Source organism: Hyperolius riggenbachi, chromosome 4 (assembly GCF_040937935.1).
Source record: "Hyperolius riggenbachi isolate aHypRig1 chromosome 4, aHypRig1.pri, whole genome shotgun sequence".
NCBI lineage: Eukaryota > Metazoa > Chordata > Amphibia > Anura > Hyperoliidae > Hyperolius > Hyperolius riggenbachi.
In genome coordinates, this window is record NC_090649.1 from 53,837,485 (window position 1) to 53,856,703 (window position 19,219).

General features: G+C 46.6%; 1 protein-coding gene across 3 annotated transcripts in view; it reads left to right on the forward strand.

The window, feature by feature from the left end:
- The first annotated feature begins 401 nt into the window (after positions 1 to 401).
- KIF13B (kinesin family member 13B) overlaps positions 402 to 19,219 on the forward strand; it is a 368,955-nt gene continuing 350,137 nt past the window's right edge. For all 3 annotated transcript variants that reach the window (XM_068280045.1, XM_068280046.1, XM_068280047.1), the window contains exon 1: positions 402 to 521. In XM_068280045.1, coding sequence (XP_068136146.1) covers positions 467 to 521 — 55 coding nt within the window. In that variant the 5' untranslated portion in view covers positions 402 to 466. The remainder of the gene's footprint in view (positions 522 to 19,219) is intronic.

The window sequence follows — 19,219 nt, forward strand, 5'->3', positions numbered from 1 at the left end:
TTCCTTCATATTAACATTTTAAAATTAGTAATATATCAATTTAAAGGATGGGAATAAAGTTTAGAATCCATCAAACACATTTTTTTAGTAGAGAAATATATATATTTACATAGAAAGAGGGACAAATGAGGAGGAAAGAGGGACTGTCCCTCCAAAAGAGGGACAGTTGGGAGCTATGATATGGGCCCAGGTGTGTAAGAGCATCTCTTGTTTCAGTCGCAATGTAAAGCTCTATCAGCGACTACTTCTCTGTGTGAGAGAAGCACAGGCTGCACAGCGGGATGCTGCGCTTCGTCTCCATGGCGACCATCAGTCACGCCGATCCATGCGATGGCAGCCATGGCCTTTTAAAGCGTGACGTCGTGACGTAGGGCCTCAAGCTCCTCCTCTGGGTTGCCTCCCACCTCGCTGAGACGGAAGCCGGCGGGGCCCGGGCAGGTCCTGGCTGCTGGCGGAGCGCGGTGCAATGGGCGACTCCAAGGTGAAGGTGGCCGTGCGGCTCCGGCCCATGAACAAGAGGGGTGAGTGCGGGGGACGGGAGAGGGGGCGCACCGCGCATTTCCGCTCTCTGACTGGCAGCGCTGAGTGACCGGCGGCACTTGTCACTTACTGCCAGCAACTTCTGCTCCCTCCTCCTCCTCCACTGCTGAGTGACAGCTCCCGTCTACCAGCGCTCAGGGAGAGAACTGCACTGCTGCTGACTGCCTGACTCCACACACTGACTGCCTGACTCCACACACTGACTGCCTGACTCCACACACTGACTGCCTGACTCCACACACTGACTGCCTGACTCCACACACTGACTGCCTGACTCCACACACTGCCTGCCTGACTCCACACACTGACTGCCTGACTCCACACACTGACTGCCTGACTCCACACACTGACTGCCCGACTCCACACACTGACTGCCCGACTCCACACACTGACTGCCCGACTCCACACACTGACTGCCCGACTCCACACACTGACTGCCCGACTCCACACACTGACTGCCCGACTCCACACACTGACTGCCCGACTCCACACACTGACTGCCCGACTCCACACACTGACTGCCCGACTCCACACACTGACTGCCCCGACTCCACACACTGACTGCCCGACTCCACACACTGACTGCCCGACTCCACACACTGACTGCCCGACTCCACACACTGACTGCCCGACTCCACACACTGACTGCCCGACTCCACACACTGACTGCCCGACTCCACACACTGACTGCCCGACTCCACACACTGACTGCCCGACTCCACACACTGCCAGCCCGACTCCACACACTGCCAGCCCGACTCCACACACTGCCAGCCCGACTCCACACACTGCCAGCCCGACTCCACACACTGCCAGCCCTCACTGACTCCACACACTGCCAGCCCTCACTGACTCCACACACTGCCAGCCCTCACTGACTCCACACACTGCCAGCCCTCACTGACTCCACACACTGCCAGCCCTCACTGACTCCACACACTGCCAGCCCTCACTGACTCCACACACTGCCAGCCCTCACTTACTCCACACACTGCCAGCCCTCACTGACTCCACACACTGCCAGCCCTCACTGACTCCACACACTGCCAACTGACTCCACACACTGCCAACTGACTCCACACACTGCCAACTGACTCCACACACTGCCAACTGACTCCACACACTGCCAACTGACTCCACACACTGCCTGACTGCCTGACTGACTCCACACACTGCCTGACTGACTCCACACACTGCCTGACTGCCTGACTGACTGACTCCACACACTGCCTGACTGCCTGACTGCCTGACTGACTGACTGACTCCACACACTGCCTGACTGCCTGACTGACTGACTCCACACACTGCCTGACTGACTGACTCCACACACTGCCTGACTGCCTGACTGACTGACTCCACACACTGCCTGACTGACTGACTCCACACACTGACTGACTGCCTGACTGACTGACTCCACACACTGACTGACTGCCTGACTGACTGACTCCACACACTGACTGACTGCCTGACTGACTGACTCCGCACACTGACTGACTGCCTGACTGACTGACTCCACACACTGACTGACTGCCTGACTTACTGACTCCACACACTGACTGACTGCCTGACTGACTGACTCCACACACTGACTGACTGACTGACTGACTGACTGACTCCACACACTGCCTGACTGCCTGACTGACTCCACACACTGACTGACTGCCTGACTGACTGACTGACTCCACACACTGACTGACTGACTGACTGACTCCACACACTGACTGACTGACTGACTGACTGACTCCACACACTGACTGACTGACTGACTGACTCCACACACTGACTGACTGACTGCCTGCCTGACTGACTCCACACACTGACTGACTGACTGACTGCCTGCCTGACTGACTGCCTGCCTGACTGACTCCACACACTGACTGACTGACTGCCTGCCTGACTGACTCCACACACTGACTGACTGACTGCCTGCCTGACTGACTCCACACACTGACTGACTGACTGCCTGACTGACTCCACACACTGACTGACTGACTGACTGCCTGCCTGACTGACTGCCTGCCTGACTGACTCCACACACTGACTGACTGACTGCCTGCCTGACTGACTCCACACACTGACTGACTGACTGCCTGCCTGACTGACTCCACACACTGACTGACTGACTGCCTGCCTGACTGACTCCACACACTGACTGACTGACTGCCTGCCTGACTGACTCCACACACTGACTGACTGACTGACTGCCTGACTGACTCCACACACTGACTGACTGACTGCCTGACTCCACACACTGCCAGCAACTTCTGCTCCCTCCTTCTTCACTGCTGAGTGACAGCTCCCGTGTACCAGTGCTCAGGGAGAGAACTGCACTGCTGCTGACTGACTGACTCCACACACTGCCAGCCCTCACTGACTGAATCCACACACTGCCAGCCCTCACTGACTGAATCCACACACTGCCAGCCCTCACTGACTGACTCGACACACTGCCAGCCCTCACTGACTGACTCGACACACTGCCAGTCCTCACTGACTCCACATACTGACTGACTTCTCGCACTGTTAGCGACTGTCTTACTGATGGCGCTGACTACTCACACTGCCAGGGACTGGGTGACCCCTGGCACTGACTGTGGCAGAACAGCAAAACACATGCAAATCAAATGTGTGCTCCCAGCCCTAGGAAGGGAAAAACCCTGCAGTCAGTAAAAGCGTTCTTCTGGTTCCCTCTCTTGGCTGGTGCTGATGCTGCTGGGATGACTTATTTGCTTGCTGGAGACTGTGGATGGCCAGTGACCTGCTTTTGGAAGTTTGTATGCAGTTTGAAAATCAGTGAATGAAATACATCAGCTTTTATGCTCCCATCTTCAGAAGAGTGGCCTTTCCCAATTAGCATTTAACAAAACTGTTGAATGTTAATTAAGGATTTTTTTAAGACCTAAAGCTGTATAAACCTCAGATCTAACAAAATGTTTCAGCTATTACAAATTTCTAAAAGCAGAGGCCCCTTTTAGCTAGAAGTACTTTTATTACTATTTAAGGAAAGTGGAGTTTGTATTCTGTATAGTCTTTCTGTATCCCCAAAAGGGACATCCAGTAGTTGTGTGTTGCTAGTAACAGTGCAAACCTTCCGTGCTTCAGGAACTTCCATAGATGTGGAAAATATTCATTTGTTCTTAGTCACCTAATTGCAGCTTTTGTTCTCTTCTGTATACAAAACTGGTGACACAATCCGGATTGTAGTGCAGAAGTTGTACTGTGTCATTTTCAGGTAACCTTGCACCTGTCTGTTCACTTTCTGTATTCTGTTCCACCCCCACACCCCTATGTCATTGGCAGGGCGACAGCCTATTGTCATGTGTGAATGGAGTGCACATGGCCGGGTCATAGATTGAATGTCCCGCACACACGCATCTCATTTGTGATGACTTTAGCAGCTCTGTGCACTGGGAATGGCTGAACCTTGACACACTTCTCACAGACCTGTTGGGCGGCCGGGTGCTGCACTTGTTGACATGTTTATTGGGCTGATTTATTTACATATACGCTGGTGTAAGGACTGGCCATCTGTGGCTGACATTGGCCTGTGAGGGAATGCACATGGCTGTTTACTCTGCTCTGAAATGAATTAATGTCATTAAATGCAAGATCTATTAGCGTCCTTGGTGCTGGAATGTTCAAAGGGGGGGGGGGGGGAGGCACCCCTATATAAGTAGATAAATACTTGTTTTACTTAATAGTGCATTATTAGCTGAGGGCAGTTCAGTGAGCTGCTGAAATCTGATCTATACTATGCTCACAAAGTAAGCTCAGTGCGACCATGTTTTGAGTTAAGTAAATTTTACATAGTAAATAAAGAGAATTCTGTTCCTGGCATTTTCCCATCTTGCTTTATAGCTAGCTTACTTTGTAAACACATGTGAGCACAGTATAGATCAGATTTCAGCAGCTCACTGAACTGCCCTCAGCTAATCATTGAGGAGCAGAAATGTGGGAGGGGTGGTAACAAGCTTCCTTCTCATTGGGAATGGAAAAAAAAGAGCCAGGCTGATTGCGATAAGATTTATTACAGCAGAAATGTTTCTGAATGTATGAGAGTGCTGGCAATGTAGGGTACAGTTGCAGGCTGCATATTAAAGGTTACCCCCTTAATCCCCCAGCTCCCCACAGCCCTATGGTAAAGTCAGGTGTGCCTTTAAGTGAACCTTTTAAGCCAGGAAAAAAAAAATGAGTTTTATGGCCCATACTCACTGGCTACATTTGTGACCTGACGCCAGCACACGTGAACGTGTGCGCGACAGGCCCGGCGACAGCTCCTCGCCAGGTCCCCCAGCGTACACACGCGGAAGAGGGATCAGCTGTGCGACGGAAGCTGTCGCCGACGTTCCTCCCCCCCCCCCCCCCCCCCCCTCGCCGCAAGCGCCGTAGATTTTCAATTATGTTGCTGTCGCTAGTCCGCATACTCACGCGGACTAGCGACAGTTGCGGCGGCAACTGTCGCCGGGCGATTGACCGCGCCAATCGCCTGGCGACAGCAGCGATGGGCGACGGTTCGGGGTGCGCGCCCGTGTTGCGTCTCATACTCACGGGCGACCTGTCGCCGCAAAATAAGCGCGCCGCTTGTTGCAGCGACAATTGTAGCCCGGGAGTATGGGCCATTACTCACCTGGGGCTTCTACCAGCCCCCTGCAGCAGTCCTGTGCCCTCGCAGCCACTCACTAATCCTCTGGTCCCCCGCTGCCAGCTAGTTTCGTTTTTGCCGACAGGCCCGGCCACGCCTAGCTTTTTCCGCATTCCTGACTGTAATTAGCGCTATTGCGGGCTGTAAGGCATACAAAAATAAGCGTTGCTGCATAGCTATGCGGTCGTAATGCGGCAACACGTATTTTTGTACGCGTCGCGGCCCACAATAGCGCTAATTACAGTTGGGAATGCGGAAAAAGCTACGCGTGGCCCGTCCTGACGGCAAAAACGAAACTAGCTGGCAGCGGGGGACCAGAGGTTTAGTGAGTGGCTGCGAGGGCACAGGACTGCAGCAGGGGGCTGGTAGAAGCCCCAGGTGAGTAAAACTCATTTTTTTTTCCTGGCTTAAGTGTCCCTTTAAGTCACAGAGATAAAGTATTGCTTTCCTTGTGGCCTATTCTTATTCTACATTGCTGTTTTATATATATCTAACTCATGAAATTTTGTCCCCTGCATTTTTGTATGAGTGTCCACTTTCCTCCTGCCTCACCTGGATTCTTGTTTGTGTTTTTTTTTTTCCCCCCTTGTAGCCTTTTTTAGGTGTGTGCCACAGGTGTTATAAACTGTTCTTAATCACCTTTTTTCCGGCACCAGCAAACTCATCAGCAAGAGCTGCGCCTCGCAGACTGTGAGATAACTTGACTCACAACACAGCATGCAGGAGATAGACTTTTCACAGGCTTCTTCAATATTCACGTTATTTATTCAGGAAACCGATATACAGATAGATACAGTTCATCATATCCTAGCCAAGCCACTCTTCATGTTGCGTTACAGCTTCTTGATTACCTTCCTAGTGACTGTAATCAGGTCTTCTTAGATCTATTCTAAGTTACATCTAGACTACCTATGTACAGCATACATTATATCAGATTACATATAGAATGAAAATACTTAGAAGTCCCAGTCAGCATCTAGGTAGCATGAAGTAGGAAGCAGAGCAGGAATCAGAGTCAGAATGCCCTCTGTCCGCCCGTCCCGGGTCTTTAATACCGACTAGGAAAGAGTTAAATGTGACCTCATCTTTGCCATCCCCCAGACCCGGCTATTGGCTGAACCCCCTCGTGGTGTCATAATACCCACCTACTCGATTAATATTTAATGAGGCTTTTGCCTTACTTACTGGAATGTGGTATTTTGGTAAACATGGCCTATGTTGATTGTTCTTGTGGTGTACATGTTGAGGTCAGTGTAGGCCTGTGGCCTTCTTTCAGGAACATGTTCTCGGTATCTGCGTGTATCATCTGCTACACACAGACACCGAGATGCTTCTGCCTACATCACAAGAATTAAAGGCATACTCTGCGGACAAGCCTTTTACATAAACCTCAGGCCAAATAACTGAGACCTACTTAAAGGAGTTCTGTGGGGGATTGTGGAAGAAAAAAAACGGACACTTACCTTGGGCTTCTATCAGCCCCGTGCAGCGGTAATGTCCCACGCCGTCCTCCTCCCATCTGCCGTTCTCCGCCGCCGGCCCCGGTCTAAGCGGCATGGGATCCAACTGCGGCTGCGCTAGAGTGGCCGCGCACCCGCTCGCTTCCGCCTGCGCCATCGGAAGCTTACTGCGCAGGCGCAGTACAAGGCTCCGTTGTACTGCGCCTGCGCAGTAAGCCTCAGATGACGCGAGCGGAGGCACGGCAACGCGCATTATTCGTCTGTATGTCAGACGAATAATAGCTTGGTGCCGGCTGCGGGGAACGGCGGATGGGAGCAGGACATCGTGGGACATTACCGCTGCATGGGGCTCATAGAAGCCCAAGGTAAGTGGCAGTTTTATCTTCAGAAACCCCCACAGAACCCCTTTAAGTTATAACAGGGATGACTTTATTTTTTTCTCTTGTCTAAACAATACTTTTTCTCACACTTTTTTTTTTTTAAAGTGAGATGAAGAGTCCATATTAACTAAAAAAAAAAAAAAAGTTTTTTTTTAGTGTTCATTGTCAAATTTAAGATAAATGTGAAATTTAACAATTATTTTTTTCTTCTAGTTTCCATTTTAACTCTTTCTCTGTGATGCCAAAAGTGACATCACTTCTGCCATCTTTGCCCTCCCTTTTTTCCAGCTCAGTATTACTTTACTGCTCATTTTTATAGATTGCTATCCCTCCCGCAGCAAACATCACTTAGATAACAAGCTTATATCACTGTGTAAACTCTTCAAAAGTGTGTGTGTGGTGTCTAGTACCTTCTGCTCATGGTGACTTTATCTGATCTGCAATGGGAAGTTTCTGTAAATTGCGTTTTTAGAAACACTTTTTACTGTAGCAAAAAAAAAAAAAAAAAAAAAAAAAAGTCCTCCCACAATCCTGTTGGTACTGCACAGTTCAGCAAAGGCACACAGGTGGTAAAATAAATACAAATGTAGGGATCAGTTTTGGGGAAAAAGGGGGTTTACGTGTGTATGTGTGTGTGTTTTTTTTTTTTTTTTAAGTGCACTAATTCTTTTTTTAAGCAAAAATTTTTTTATTTTTGGTTGTTACAACCCCCCCTTTAGAGTACACATGAAGTAAGCGGGATATGGATACTGTACTCTGGCAGCATAAGGTAGAGCACTAAACGTCAAGTGGATAAGAGAAACAGTCTTGGCAATTTATACCATACTATACCATGTAGCTTCCTCCCTGAAGTATGTTTTTAGAACACCAGATGGGAACATTCCCTGGCAGTCAGGAAGAGATGTGTTAGGAGGATTCCAGAGGAATCTCGGCAGCATTAGGGGAAGTCCTGGCTGCTAGCGCTGACACATTAGTGAAAGCCGATAAGTGCGCACAGTACAGACTCCTCTCTAATCGCTGCCGGAGTACTATGAAAACTCCACGCAGCTATGTAAGCGGAACTGATACAGGACTAAAAATGTGATGAGCAGAAATAGATTCCCACAATAGTCACTTGTTGTCCATCACTTGAGGTTGTAAAAGTAACCCTTTAAGGGTCCGTTCACCCCTAACCGATATTCCAGCTTTTGTTAGATGCTGTAGAGTTGAAGGAGGACTCCCGAGATGTGAGCAAGAAAATTATCCATTTATGTCTGAGTTCTCAATTCTTTTCTAAATAGTTTTTTCTCTTGTTTATGATCTGCTCAAAACAGCATTTCTGTTTCTGAAAGGGCTGTGGAGTGAGTGAGCCTATGGTTGTGCACACTACTTGGCTATACCCACTATTGCCTGGCAGTCCTGCTTATTTATTTGGCTGCAGTAGTGGCTGAACCGCAGACATGAAACAAGCATGCATTTAATCCAGTCTGACTTCAGTCAGAGCACCTGATCTGCATACCTGTTCCGGGGCTGTGGCTGAAAGTATCAGACACAGGATTAGAAGAAGTCAGGCAACTGGTATTATTTTAAAAGGAAAAATCCATGTCCTTCGCAGCTTAGGAATCTGAAGCAAAAATAAATTTGATATATATATTTTTGTGTGTGTGTAGTACAGCTAAGAAATAAAACATTTTTAGCACAGATATGAGTCTTGTTTCCAGTACAGGAAGAGTTAAAGGAGAACTGTAGTGAGAGGTATATGGAGGCTGTCCTATTTATTTCCATTTAACCACTTAAGCCCTCAGTCATTTTCACTTTATGCATCCGAGCAATGTTCACCTCCCATTCATTAGCCTATAACTTTATCACAATGAACTGATATATATCTTGTTTTTTCCGCCACCAATTAGGCTTTCTTTGGGTGGTAAATTTTGCTAAGAGCTACCTTACTGTAAATGCATTTTAACAGTAAGAATAAGAAAAAACTGAAAAAATTCACTTTTTCTCAGTTTTCGGCCATTATAGTTTTAAAATAATAATTTCCTCCATAATTAAAACCCACGTACAATGTACGCTTAGAGGGACATAGGAGTAAGAAAAAGCGAAGCTTCCGAGAGAAGCTGTCGCTTTTTCTGCGGGGGAGAGGAATCATTGATCGGGCACCATAGCCCGATACATTGATTCCTGGGCTAACAAATCCGTGTCCGGGAGCGCGCGTGCACGGCCGCGGGAGCGTGCATGTCCTCGACGTTTTTATACGTCATGGAGGACAAAGTGCTTAAACAATACCAGTTGCCTGGCTAGCCTGCTAATTCTCTGCCTCTAATACTTTCAGCCATAGGCCCTGAACAAGCATGCAGCAGATCAGGTGTTTCTGACAAATTTGACAGATATGACAAGATTAGCTGCATGCTTGTTTCTGGTGTGATTCAGACATGTCTTCAGCCAAATAGACCAGCATGGCTGCCAGGGAACTTGTATTGCTTAAAAGGAAATAAATATGGCAGTCTCCATATACCTCTCACTACAGTTCTCCTTTAAAGAGAATCTGTATTGTTAAAATCGCACAAAAGTAAACATACCAGTGCGTTAGGGGACATCTCCTATTACCCTCTGTCACAATTTCGCCGCTCCCCGCCGCATTAAAAGTGGTTAAAAACAGTTTTAAAAAGTTTGTTTATAAACAAACAAAATGGCCACCAAAACAGGAAGTAGGTTGATGTACAGTATGTCCACACATAGAAAATACATCCATACACAAGCAGGCTGTATACAGCCTTCCTTTTGAATCTCAACAGATCATTTGTGTGTTTCTTTCCCCCTGCATCTCTCATGCACTGAAGTTTCAGGCTGCTCTTTTCTTCCTGCAAACAGCTTTGCCTTTGTCTGTAATTCCTCAGTATGTGAAAGCCCAGCCAGCTCAGAGGACGATTTATCCAGCTTGTAAAAGAGAAGAGAAAAGCTGCTCTAATCCTAAATAACACACAGGCAGTGTGCATAGAGGGGCCTGGAAGGGGGGAGTTCATAGCAGAACCACAACACTGAAGAACTTGGCAGCCTTCCAGACACAGGCTGACAAGTCTGACAAGAGAGAGATAAGTTGATTTATTACAGAGACTGTAATAGTAGAAAGTGCTGCAGTAAGCCAGAACACATTAGAATAGCTTTTGGAACTTGTAGGATGATAAAAAACAGGTTGCAATTTTTGTTATGGAGTCTCTTTAAGAAACTTAAGTTGTTATCTATGCAAAGAAGCTTCTGCTCGCTCTGCGACTTTATAAATTTGTGCACAGCACTGTCTTCTGAAGCACTTACTTCAACTGTCTCATTTGTTTCTTCTTTGTTTATGGTCTTTCTGCAGAGGAAAGTTCAAATGGTCACTAGCCTGCGCTGTGAAATAATTTAAAATGCAGCGTGTATTGTGGAAACTGCAGTTAGTAAAGACTGATGCAATGTTGAAGAAAAAAAAAAAAAGCCATATACCTGAAAATAAAAAAAAAATAAAAAATTATACATTTTTTTTCTTTGCTTCTGATCGATTACTTATCCGTATTACACAACCAATTCATTATATCATGAGTACTTCCTGGGTCGCGGCTTAGCTTCTGATTGGAGGAAGTTAGTGAGCTGGAGAGCGGCGGCGGGAGCTACGCTATGGGGGGGGGGGGGGGCGATGCTAGCAATATTATTGACACATGCCAGGTAAACAAAGCAGGCTAGCCACAAGCAGATTTTCGCTAGCCTGGCGATTTATTTTAAGAGGGGGGGGCACTAGTGGCATAAATAGACATTGGGCACATGACATGCCTCTGGGTGCCATTAAGATTATAATATTCCGCCTCGGGTTCTCTTTAATGTAAAAGTGGGTATCTCAAATAATTTACTGCATTCTAATGTCACTGCTGTGCCTCTTTAAAGAAAACCTATGACTAAAAAAAGTTCCCCTGGGGGTACTCGCCTCGGGTGGGGTAAGCCTCCGTATCCTATTGAGGCTTCACCTGTCCTTCTCGGTCCCACGGCGGTCTCGCTGTGCCCCTCCGAACAGCGGGGATGTAAATATTTACCTTCCCGGCTCCAGCGCAGGCACAGTATCGGCTCTCCGCTTGGAGATAGGCGGAAATGTCGGTCCGCTCTACTCTCCTGCGCATGCGTAGTAGAGCGGACCTGACAGAGATGGGCTATTTCCGCCTATCACCATGCTGAGAGCTGCAACAGCGCCCCCACTGGAGCCAGGGAAGGTAAATATAGCAAGACTTGTTAGGCTTGTCGAGCCAGGAATGCAGGACACTTCGGGGGAGCCAGCACTGGATTGCCTGCAGCTACAGGGATGGGGAAGCCTCATTGGGACCCCGAGGATTCCCTCTCCCGAGGTAAGTACCCTCCAGGGAACGTGTGGGTTTTTTTTTTTTTACTTTTTTTTTTTAGTCTCTAAAATAAGAGTATGGGGCTTCGGGGAAAGTTCTGTTTAGGATGATATGGTTATTAATTTCCGGTTTGCTGTAACAGGTATATCTTCTGGCTGTGCTGATAAGAATCGGTGTTGACTAGGTAACAGGTGAAGTCTAGACTGGGAGAAGTCTTGCTTAGCAATGGCACAAGTCACAAATAGTGTAATTACACAGCACAGTGAGTCATGTTCTGATGTTTGTTTCTTTCCAGAGAGCTGATCACAGCAGAGACTGCGGGCGTTCCCTGTAAATGGCTGGATAATGTCCTCCTAGCCCTCCTCACTGTATAGTGTCACCACACTTACTGCTGGTGACTGTCAGTGATCTCAGCTGTAGCTCACAATGCTGCCCATTCATCTCTGGCCCTGTAAAAGGCAGTCACAAGGCTAGTGAAATCCTGACTTATCTAGCCCAATATATGAATGTTTCTATTCTGGACCAAGACTGAAGATCCTTTATTTAAGAAAGAGCTGCAGTGACCTATACTAGAATGCAGTAAATGGCGTTGTGCATATTCAGGATACCGACTCTTACAGTAATAATCCTGGTTTACAGCAGTAGAAACACTTTTATAGCTGTAGATTGGTATGTAGCCCTGCCCTCCCGGTGATGCTTAAAGTGGATCCGAGGTGAACTTTTACACATTGCATAATTGTGTTCCTTTCCTATTGTTTATAGGGCATTCCTCAAGCCAAATACTTTTTTGTTTTTGTTTTAATACTCTAATTCCCTATAAACTAAAAAAGCCACGCCCACAGGTTTTCAGAGAGCCAAGGCAGTAGCAAGGGCTCATGGGAGCTCAGTCTGGGCAGAAGGAGGTGTTACTAGCCATTGATTTCAGAGGCAGGGGGGAGGAGGGAGGAGGAGAGAGGATTAGGCTGATGGCTCAAGATACAGATAAGCCTGCCTCTGTGTAATGTTTACAAACAACATGGCCGCTGTCATTGTATCACAGGAATAAATAATCATATTCTATTACCACTGTTTACAGCTATATTTGCTGTGTAAACCATCTAAACTTTAGGTAACATATATATAGACAAGTTACTTGTTATAGTTAGTTTTTCATCTCGGATCCGCTTTAAAGCAGATCCGAGATGAACTAACTATAACAAGTAACTTGTCTATATATCTTATCTAAAGTTTACATTTACACAGCAAATCTAGCTGCAAACAGCTTCAAAAGTTTACAATTCTTTATTCCTGTGATACAATGAGGGCAGCCATGTTCAGGGCTGTGGAGTTGGAGTTGGAGTCAAGGCAATTTTGGGCACCCGGAGTCGGAATTGGAGTCGTAGTCTCATAAACTGAGGAGTTGGAGTCTGAAGATTTTTGTCCCCACAGCCCTGGCCATGTTCTGTTGTCACATTGATACAGGCTGAGGGCTGGAGATGCTATCAGCTTGCCTGTGTGTAAATTCAGTCCCCTCTTCTCCTCCCCTCTGCCTCTGAAATCAGTGGCTAGTAACCTCCTCCTGCCCAGACTGAGCTCCCATAAGCCCTTGCTACATGGATCTCAGAGTGCCAAGGAACAAAAGAAGCTGTGGACGAGGCTTGTTTAGTTTATAGGGAATTAGAGTATACAAACAAAACAAAAAAAGTAATTGGCTTGTGGAATGCCCTATAGACTATATGAAAGGAACACAATTATGCAATGAGTAAAAGTTTATCTCGGATCCACTTTAACCCAGGCTGTTTAGCTATGCGGAATTCTCCTCCCAGAGCATTCTGGGAGACAAGGTCTTATTTTCACATGCTCCAGAACTCTCAGAAACAAACTTTCCACAGAACTACACCTGACAGGAGTAAAAATGTTGCCAACTGTGATAAATTTCAGAATGTAAATCTGGGTGAGAAAAGATTTTACAACACTGAGTAAATGATTTATGAATGAATATTGGGGGAAAAAAATTAATTACAATATTTTTATTACAGTTCCTCTTTGAGGCTAATTTCACACCAGGACGTTGCGTTAGAGGGGGCGTTAAGGTCGCATAACGTCCCCTAACGGAACGCCTGGTGGTGTTGGATCTGGACGTCAGAGTGAGCCGCATTGTGCAGCTCACTTTGGCGTCAGTGATGCCGTGATGCGCACTCTCGTGCGCATGCGGCATCACGTGGTCCCGCCGGCCAATCGCCACACAGAGCGGCCGCTCCAGGAAGTAAACACTCCACGTCACAACGTGCAGTGCATATTAATTAGCCATGTGCCTGGCCGCTCTCTGCTCCTCCACAACATTACTGAGCATGTGCAAGCAGTCTAACGTGGCTCAGCCGCGTCCAAAGTACTGCATGCAGTACGCTGTCTTGTGATGCAGCGTTACAATGTAACGCAACGTGGGCACTGTGAACAGCCCCATTGATTTTTCATTACTGTGCGGTGGGCTGCGTTACAGGCTGCTCTAACGTGCGCCTGTAACGTCCCACTGTGAAACCAGCCTAAAGTGTAGCGGAGATGCCCTCTTTCCCTGAAAATAAGCCCTAGCTAGAATTTTTTTGAGCATGGTTGAAATATAAGCCCTACCCCAAAAATATGCCCTAGCGGAAGTTAGAGGTGGCCAGCAAGCAGTGTCACAGCGGTGCAGTTCCGATTGACACCGGTCCTGTCATCCCAGCACACAAGGTTCTCAGCTGTGTGCAGGGATGACCTGGCAGGTGCCTGATCAGTACTGTAGCATACCTTCAAATCTAGGAACATCACAGTACAAAGGAACAAGAAATGTTCTGCTGAGACTCTTACTCATAGAAATATGACATCCCCTGAAAATAAGCCCTAGCACATCTTATAGAGCAAAAAATTAATATAAGACAATGTCCTATTTTCGGAGAAACACTAACACTGATGTGAATTCAAGGCTCTAAGAGGTTGGTGAAGCTGGTGAAGCTTATTACCCAAGCTAGGCCAGTATAGGTCTTCAATTCAACTGAGTTTGCAGAAAAAAAATATTAAAGTGTAACGGAGATAACATACCGTAACACAAGGATTTATACTTACCTGGGGCATCCTCTGGCCCGCTGCAGTCCTTGGGCTGCTTGTTGTCTGTTCCATCCAATTCGCCCCTGGCAGTCTAGGTAAAGTTCCAGAAGGAGTCGGTCTACTTGGGTGCGCTCCTGTGGCTGGGAGCGTTCTTCGCCTACGCAGTTAATAGCCTAGCAAATATAACTGCGCAGGTGCAGAACTCCACACAAAACATTTTCTATGTTCGTTTTGGGTTATATACTCTGCCAGGTTTGTCACTCACTTCCTTTTGCTCTCAAGGGTGTCAAAAGACAGGAAGCAATGGAAAGAAGACTGAAGTGGGGTAAAACAGTAAATAAACAAAATAAAAGCATCTTCTCCTCTAGTGTAAGGAGGAGTTTGAACATCTGTTAGGTTTTTATTGTGGTCTGTGACCTGGCTGGGAAATGTCTAGATGTTCCCACTCTTGGAGCACTGGCATGTGACCGCAGTGAGCCTGTAACTCTAATGGCTAGTTCAGAAGGTGTTGGGTGGATGCAAACTGGAGTGAGGACCGGTGTATATATGCATTCTGCTGCAAGCTCTAATGCCAGCTCTGCATGGGGGGAGGGGAGGGGGTTGCTCTTGGTATATCATCTGCAGTTAATGCAGATGGTACACCTTAGTGATTTGAAAATCGCTATGCAAAATAGCAATTGCTTTGCAATGTTTTTTTCAACATGAGCTAACCCTAATGACCACCCTCCAAATAGCAGAGTGAGAATTGAGTGGTGCCCCTCTTCCTAGAAGTCAGCAGGTGGCCAGGCAGCCCCTTGACTTGGTGAAATGTTGTATTCCCATACTTCTGTGTTGGATTCAGTGATGAAGGCTATATAACAAAGCAGCAGTGCTGGATGGCGTTTGCACTGTAACTGACCCTTCTCTGAGCCGCGGACCATGTTGTGTTCCCAGCCAGTGGAAATAGCTGATATCTTGTTTATTGTGGCACAGGATCCTGGAGAGCCCGTGTTTGTACTTGCTTTATGTGTGTGCACTGACTGGTGAAACAAGAGCCTTGCAAGCGGTAAGCTGACTAAATTCAGTCACTTATATTGCAGGGAAAACTTCCTGTGTATCATTCTGATGACCCCTCCTCTGCCAGTGTGACCTGTCATAGGAGGTCACAGCCATGCAGTAATAGTATAGCAGCTGTGTGTGTATTAACTACATCACAGGGGAATTCTGCACACACTACTCCACAGAGTCCATTTTCAGCTGTTGGGTGTCTTGCTAACAAGATTTTTTTTGTTTTTTTGGTTTAAGAAAAGACATCACAGAGGTTCATAATTTTTTTATATGCTAAATTCAGAGAGGTCTGCTGGCCTGGATTTGCCAGATGTATAGCCAGCAAGTGAAAGTGCCTACAATTAAGCCTGACACACACATCCCACTTTACCAGTTCCATGGCATGTAGTATTTACAGCTTACCTACACAGTGACCTCAATTTACCAAGGGCAGACCAGTTAAAAAAAAAAAAAATTCACTAAGCTGTGCTCAATAATATAGAAGTCTCACCAGCTGTGGAGTAAAAAATAAAAGCTTCTTCTCTAGTGTAAGGAGGAGTTTGAACATCTGTTAGGTTGTTATTGTGGTCTGTGACCTGGCTGGGAAATGTCTAGATGTCCCCACTCTTGAAGCACTATCATGTTTTTTTTGGTTTAAGAAAAGACATCACTTACTTCCCCATCTGTCAGAGAACGCATTACCCAGGTATACATCATCCACCAAGCCTACCTTACCCCTCTAAAGCTAGCTAAGTTTGACCCCAGTATATCCCCCGTCTGCCCTAAATGCTCCTCCGCTACTCCCACTTTCTTTCACTTAATCTGGAAATGCCCTCCTATTGCACTGTTCTGGAAACAACTAATACAGTTCTTACATGACAAAATGGGCTGCCCTGTGGAGATGGATCCTGCTATGTGCATCTTAGGTCTAATTACAGATGATTCTATGTCCAATAATACCAGAATATTTATCTCTCAAACCTTATTCCAAGCTAGACAAGAAATAGCTCAAAAATGGCTCTCAGCCGATCCTCCTACACTCCAAGCCTGGATAACTAGAATAGATCGCACTCTTTCATACAAGAAGCTCATCTATCTTCGCAGGAAGTTCCTGCCAGGAACGCCATAAATTTCATCTGATATGGGATAGTTGGATAGAGAGATAGTCGCTTTTAAAATCTCGGTCCTTTGCTGCCATACAATGTTTCCCCACCTTTCAGGTTCCCACTTGAACTTCAGTAATGCGACCTACTATGCCATCTAGGTTTGTGTCAGAATTGTGTACCTCAATTGTATGATAATTTTTCTCTTTTTGCTCCATCATGTAAAAGATCTAAACCTCTAAGCTACAATATTTGATTTATGTATCTCCTTATTCTTATTATGTAATTATACACCTTATCTGTTACTTTACATCTATGTTCTATATATGCTCCTATATGTATGTTCTGCCTCGCACCAGGCAATGTTGTAACAATCGCTGCATTGTTCTCAATAAACTATGCTTTGGTTAAAAAAAAAAAAAGACATCATAGAGGTTCATGATTTTTTATATGCTAAATTCAGAGAGGTCTGCTGGCCTGGATTTGCCAGATGTATAGCCAGCAAGTGAAAGTGCCTACAATTAAGCCTGACACACACATCCCATTTTACCAGTTCCATGGCATGTAGTATTTACAGCTTACCTACACAGTGACCTCAATTTACCAAGGGCAGTCCAGTTAAAAAAAAATTCACTAAGCTGTGGTCGATAATTTAGAAGTCTCACCAGTTGTGGAGTAGGTCTGGCAGGAAACTGTGATATTATTATTATTATTATTATTATTAATATTATTATAAGACAGAAAAGCTTTTTGAATGTCTCCTGCTCTGATTTTCATGTCCCGCCCGCCAGTGCATTGGATCAAATGGGATGAGGAGCAGGTCTGTGTGGCTCTCCCTATTGGCTGTCTACTATGTCTGTCAACTTTATCGCATGCTGATTGCTAGTTACTGACAGGTCAGAGCTAGTGTTACTTTATGCTTTTAATCTTTGTGACTTGACATTTGAAGTATTTTCCGCAGAAGTCTGTAATTAACCTCTCTAGTCAGTAATTTACTTTTAAATGTGGTAACCGCTTTACAAACTGCGGTAAAATCCGCTGTTTTCTGCTGAATGCAGTAATGCATTGTGAATTTCATACCGAATGCAGTAATGCATTGTGAATTTCATACCGAATGCAGTAATGCATTGTGAATGGAGCCCATTCTGTTTATAGTATTCAAAATGTGTTGCCCTCATACTACTTTGAGATGGCAAAATTGGCCAGTAAGTGAACAATTTAAAAACTGTGTGTATGCAACCTTGAGGCCCCCCGTACACACATTAGATGGATGTAGCCTAACTGGTATCAACCCCAGATCCCCCGGTCAATGTCGATGAGCTGAGGATGTACAGACACCTAGATAGCCTGTAGGCTAACGATGCATTCTGTTACAATCCGAGAGGGTCCAGGCGGTTTGTGTGTGTGTGTGTGTGTGTGTGTGTGTTTTTGTTTCTTTATTTTTTGCACCTTGCTTACGAAACTCCCCACTCTGTTGCACAGAAAGTGGTTGTTCAATTGTTTTTTTCTACCTCACTCTTGGGAAAGGGAGTGCAGCCGGGTATCCCTACTCTGTTGCGATCCGAGGGGGGCCAGGACTGATGGAGAGGCTCAGATGTGACGTCACATGGCGAAAAGTTAGAACGAAAGCTATTGCTCGCTGGGTGGCCACAGGGGGCTGCCAGATTATCAGCACAGGCAATCGTTATTGGCTGACTCAGCCGACTTGAATCTAGGCATCGGGACTCGATCTCTCCAGCAACTGTTTGGAGTTGAGCACTGTGCAGACCCATCACTAGCCTGTAGCCTAGTGACTTGTTCTGTAGGAGGGTGGAGAACCGATATGTGTCGCATGATGGAGCGTGAAAGATAAGGAAGAGAACCATGCGCTCAGCCGAAATGGTCTGCTACTTTCGATCCCTTAGAGACGCATCAGGGATGCTGTACACACGTTAGATTCTCGACAACGGTGGCTCTCATCGGTCACACTGGACACAAGAACCATCTAGCCTTCTAGCTTTTTTTACGAGGCTTTAGTCTCTAAAGAAACAGTGCGGGGCTGATAGGGAGGTCCCTTGGCAGGGTCTGCTGATAAGGGGTGCACCGCAGGCAGGCCGTTTAAATTGTACTTTTAGGGATAAGAAAAATTGCCGCCCACAACTCCGCCTGCCTGTTCCAAAGCTGCACCTATGCGAAACTGTCGCCCATCCTTTGTGGACGGCTCACACAGTAGCACGGGCCTGATCAGGCTCATTTTCTTTTATTGAATCCCGAATGGGTCCATGCAACAGCGCAGTGCAGCAAGATTCGGGAGGACACAGCGCTGGAACGGTAAGGTGGGGGCAGAAAAGGGAAGACTGGAGGATCCAGAGTAGTGTTCTCCCCAGGCTCTTTCAGCCGGGTGCTCCACCCAACTAGTTTTGGTGAGCACCCGGCTGTCCTCCTCATCCTCCTCCTATGCTGTAAGCAGAGTTGCGTAGAGAAGTACCGGCCCTGCATTCCCCTGTTGCGCCCCACCCGTCTACTTTATCATGCCACCCGCTGGAAAAAAATTCTGGGGAGAACACTGCAGAGGCTTCCCTGTCCCGAGGTAAGTATTCCTTTGCAAACATCACATGTTTACTGTAGAAAAGTCATGCTCTACTGGGGCCAAATAGCCACAAACAGCCCTGTCCTCTAGACAGAT